Source organism: Malaya genurostris, chromosome 3 (assembly GCF_030247185.1).
Source record: "Malaya genurostris strain Urasoe2022 chromosome 3, Malgen_1.1, whole genome shotgun sequence".
Taxonomy (NCBI): domain Eukaryota; kingdom Metazoa; phylum Arthropoda; class Insecta; order Diptera; family Culicidae; genus Malaya; species Malaya genurostris.
In genome coordinates this window covers 170,928,858-170,934,036 of record NC_080572.1, presented here as the reverse complement: position 1 = coordinate 170,934,036, position 5,179 = coordinate 170,928,858, and the positions used below count along the sequence as shown (strand labels likewise).

The 5,179-nt window shown below is 36.6% G+C and overlaps 1 protein-coding gene across 2 annotated transcripts; it reads right to left on the bottom strand.

Moving 5' to 3' along the window:
• Positions 1-292: 292 nt before the first annotated feature.
• Positions 293-3,332, bottom strand: LOC131437198 (nucleolar complex protein 3 homolog). 2 transcript variants are annotated; one of them, XM_058606377.1, is made up of 2 exons: positions 2,977-3,332; positions 293-2,912 (listed from the first exon to the last, which is right to left on the bottom strand). In XM_058606377.1, the coding sequence occupies exon 2, from the start codon at positions 2,891-2,893 to the stop codon at positions 521-523; it is 2,373 nt and encodes a 790-aa protein (XP_058462360.1). In that variant the 5' UTR covers positions 2,894-2,912; positions 2,977-3,332; the 3' UTR covers positions 293-520. The 2 variants fall into 2 exon arrangements, with proteins under 2 accessions (XP_058462360.1, XP_058462359.1); XM_058606376.1 differs by having other exon boundaries at positions 294-2,917.
• Between the last annotated feature and the right edge of the window lie 1,847 nt (positions 3,333-5,179).

The following is a 5,179-nucleotide window of genomic DNA, read 5'->3' as shown; positions in this document are numbered from 1 at the left end:
TGTGTTCCACATTAAAATTTTTATCTGAAAACTCAGCTAAATCGGCCACGTAAAGTTTGTACGCAAATAGGCCTGAATAAAATATCTTTTAAATAAAAAAAAAGACGATGGATCGATCAAGTAGGGAACGACCTGCGAAACCTCCGCAGTCTGCAGTGCTGGCAACAAGCGACAATGGACCGAGTGGGATGAAGGCGGCTTCTACATACAGCAAGAAATTATAGGACTCCTCTCTGACCGGTCAGAAAAAATGGGAAGAATAATGACGTTCGTACACGAAATAGTTCTAGTCTCTAAGCGGACCGAAAAGAATATGGATCAAAACTACAGCATGTGAAAAGTCTGACATGATACCATTATGGCACCTAAGCTACATAGTCGCGATATATGCAAACTGCTCACTCAGGAGTTCTGTGTTAAGATTTTAGAATTTCCTGCCGAATATTTTTTCGCTTGTCAGGATTTTAGCCAATAATTTTATATTTTCGAACTTTTTAAACAAAATTTCTTAACATTTACATTATTTATTGATCTTACATGATTTTTCAAAAAAAAAAAATTCTGTTCCATTGCATGGAGCTCGCTGTACACGAGAACAAATCATTTCAAGCTCTGGATCGTTAAACCTGTGCACTCTACTTGTTAACTGTTTATTTTCCTTTGGAGCAGGAATAACGGGAACAAATGCCATTTTAGTACTGTCATGTCTGATGAACAGATCTAACGGTGTTAGTTTCGCTAATGCAGGAGGCAGCATACCTGGCCCAGAACTGGGAACGTTATTAGCGATATTGCAGGCCAGTCTTCTAACATGTGTATGATAATGTCTATGCAATGCTGATAGTTCGTACAAATTGGTGGAGCTTGCGTTGCTGAATTCCGGATCTTCTACATTCGGATCATATTTGCCCGATCCTACAACGCATTCAGTATCCAACAAGACATCTAGTGAAGAGTTTAAAACAAATCCCATTTTTATAACACCAAGACAACCGAGTGTACCGAAGTGCAGCAGCTGTAGAGTCATCGTAGATAGGCGTTTTACAAATGCCAAATATCGATGATAGGTGATGTTGTTACGGCGTTTAAGCAGCACGTTATCCAGTGTCATAAGTATAGGTTCCAAATCATCGTGGGTTTTTCCAGCATGAACGCTCAACAGATTTTTATATAAATGTGTGTAAAATCGTGCTGGATCAATATTGAGAATCTCGCCTTGTCCTTTGAGAATAGTGAATACCGTCTTAATGCAGTGCAATTGTTCTCGATAGCCAAGATCGCCATGAATTAAAAGATTATCGAGCACATCGATTAGATCCGAAAAGAAATCGATATTAATTGTGTGTGCAAACTTGGCAAGTCCTTCTAGGGTGACACTTAAAAGCTTTGATTTTGGTGCTGTCTTTAAAATCCGGAAAAAAATCATGAATACAAGTTTCGATAGATCAGTTGACTTTTTTAATTTAACTTGACTGTTTTCTTCGGCTTTTGTTTCAAACAGTTCTTTTTCCAGCTCTTTAAGTTTCTTTTTGCGCTTGCGTTCCTGTTTGGATAAGTTGATGACGCGTGATTTTTTCGCTTCCAGTTTTTTCAATTTCATTTCATGCTCCTTTTCAGCGTCCACATTAATATCTTTTATTGGTAAATATTTAAGACAACCTATCATTTCTGAGTGCACGGCATGTTGCTTCTTTTTCACCAACTGGTTAATGTGACGAACAATATGAATGCTTATGTCAAACCGATTGTCCACCTTAAAAATTGCTACAAAACACGCATATATTCGTTTACGAATATCCTCGCGATCGTTGTTCAACAGAGTAACAAGCATTTGCGCTTTGTTTAAACTGTAGTTAAAATATGGATGCGCAATCAGCAAATCACAGATGCATTGTACAGCAATTTCTGCTATTTGTACTTTTTCACCTAAGGATTGATTTTGTTTTACCCGACCACGATGTAGGATTTGAGTAAATTCTTCACACAGCACAAGAAATTTTTTATACTGCAATAGAAGCTCTTTCTCGTAATTGACGCGTAACAAGGTGGATTTTTTCAACTTCTGTGAATTCGCATCTACAATTCCAAGTCTATACTCAGGAACAATATCCTTAAATACTTCCACCAAAGAAATTAGGGCCAATTTTCGAATTACAAACATGTTAACTTTTGCATCAAGATTTGTTTCAGTAATTAAATCCAATAGCAATTGTAGGCTGGTTACCTTCAGTTCAGGATTTTCTACAATCGATGCACATGTTATGCCAATCATATATTTTTGTTTCTCTATATCCTCGAATCGTTCCATCAACAAATCAGTTGTACTAACTTTGATTTTTTCTACTGGGATTATATCAGATTCATCGTTGTTAGTCTCCATAGCTTCCATAGACTCACGTTCTTCGATTTCAGTTGGTTTCTTAAGAATTATTTCAGCATTACGATTGATTATACCGCCCTTCTTAGTTTTGATTGGCAGAAGTGGTTTTGTTTTACCCACATAGTTTAGTTGATTTTGAGCTTGAATGCGATATTCATCTTCAATCTGTTCGGCACTCTTTTTTACATCAGCACGTTCTGTTGAAATATTGCTAGGTATAACGACCGAATCGATACTATTGTCAGATGACATGGTACCCGCAAAATCGTCAATCATATCGCCAATATCATCTACATTAACATCGGGCAACCTCAAGGGAATTCCTTTGCAATCATTGGATTTTTTTGCCACTTGTCGGGTCGCCTTGCATTTTTTACGAAAAATGTTAACCTTATCTCCCTTGTTTTGAGTGGCTTTTTGAATTGAGCCCTTAAAATTACCAAAGTTTTTCTTGTGCTTTTCATGATGTCCACGCTTCGCTGAACTGATTTTGATTTTCTTCCGAATTGGCATCCTATAATGCGTTTTATAACTAAACTGTTGAAATGATGGTACTGTAGTAAACGAATCGTGAACTGATTAATAAATGGACTTACGAAAATTTATAGAACGATGGGCTGCTTCACAATTGAAAATCACTTCAAATTTCTAGATTAACAATTTTTCGAGAACACATGGCCAAATAATGCGAAATGTCAACACCGAAAAGCGTGTTTGCATATAATATAACTAACATGTGATTAGGGCATATCGAGCGATATGCACTTTTGAAAGTTACGAAAAATAATGCTCATTACTCAAGTTTTGAACATGGAATTGAAGTATATTGCACACAGTTTCGTAGATTGGGCTTCTATCTACGAGATTATATCGATTATTGTGTAAATGAAGGTTGTAGAGCCGAACAATGAGCATTATATTTTGTAACTTTCGCAAGGGCCTATCGTGCGATATGCCCTAATCACATGTTACTACCGATATATATGTAGAATGAGAGCTAAAGAGGCGAAAGAAAACCAATTCACACTGCAATTAACACGCTGCCTGAAAATTACTTAGTATTAAGTACTTTCATCCGATGGATAGTGTGCAGCTACCCACTCGTACGCGGCGGGCAGACCCTAAAACCCAAAATATCGATGGTGTGCAGGTTATCAATAAATAAGGTAACGGTTTCAGTAGTCATCTCATATACGAAAACCATTAGTTATAGTGAAATTTTCGTGTCTCTGTTCGATAGATTGACCTTAAGGGTGGAATGAAAATAGGTGCATTCGCTTCGAGTTTTCGCGTCGCTATAACAGCAGTATTGAACAATTTTCGAACTATTTTTTCTGTCGTTTATATATTGAATGTCGAGTAATCTGCAAAATTATATGCCGACTCTACTAATAAGATGACTGTTGGTGCAATAGCCCTACAATGATTAGCTTCACCATGAATATCGCATAGCACATAGATTTCTAGTAAATATAGTGAGTTTGAACAAGCTTGAATTTAAAAATTTTAATTTTTTATCATCGGATGCCAATCTTTGGTCATAAATGTTAAATAAAAAATGGGTGGGTAATGTCTGAAACATAACTGGATGACACTGAAACATAACTGGTAATGCTTAGTTTTCTGATTTTACGTTTCGTCTTAGACTCATCAGTGCGCAGCAGTTTATGTTGAACTGCTATCGCGATCTGACTGTTCAACATAAACCGCTAGGCAGACGTAAAGTTATTGCTATTTGCAAGACACTTTTTGGTATTACACCGAAGTGAAATTTCTAAACTGACGTCTCGGATGAAACAAGTTTCGGCTTGCTAGCCATACAGATTGTGGTAATTATGAGGAGGAAAATTGTTACGCTACACACTGCAATACTGACCTGCTAGTTCCCGTAGAATCAACAGCTGATCGGTATTCAGTATACTCTACCAAATACGGTGTGCATCAGACTGAAGTAAAAATGGTCAAATTACATATATTTATAGATTCCTCTCTGTGCCAAACTTTATACTACGCAGAATGATGCTGTATTTTTTTATACATGACGCGAAGCCTCCCTATGCCGAACGAAGCAGAACTGCTACTAATATAAATTCGAGGTGTAGACCAACGATTGAAGCAGTTGGCCGTGCCAGGGTTGCCACATTGAAATCTGCATTTTTCAGAAGAAAAATCTGTAAATCTGTATCGGGAGCTCAAAAACCTGTATTGAAAATCTGTATATAGAAGTGATAAGAAATCGAAGCACAACGGAATGAAAAAGTCTTTAGAACAAAAATTTAAAGAAAACAAAACTTTTCTTAGTCTGAATTTTATGATTTTGTGGTTGAAAAAACGCTGGAAGCTGTTTTTGCGTTGGAGCCTTTCGAAATAATGATTTGACGAAAAACTTTCAAAATCCAATCTGAAAGTGAAACTTAATCTGATTGATCAATTGGCAATCTTTCTTCTTTACTACCTTACGTTATGGCCATCTTTTCATCTTATCAGAAGCAATTTTTGAAAGCATAAGCAATTTTTAATCCACGCTATCAATCATCTGTACAAATCTGTATTTTTTGCCAAAAATCTATAATCTGCATATACAGAATCTTGGTCACAAATTTATCTGAAAAATCTGTAAAATGCAGATTAATCTGTATATGTGGCAACCCTGGGCCGTGCACGAGGAAACAAGAGGATGACATCATCATGGTCTGCTGTGATTGGTTCGTGAAAACATGGGTCGATTCTAAAAAATGTTTCAATAGTATGCTATTGAAATACTGAAACGACGTTGCCATTCATGTTTAAGTTAAATGT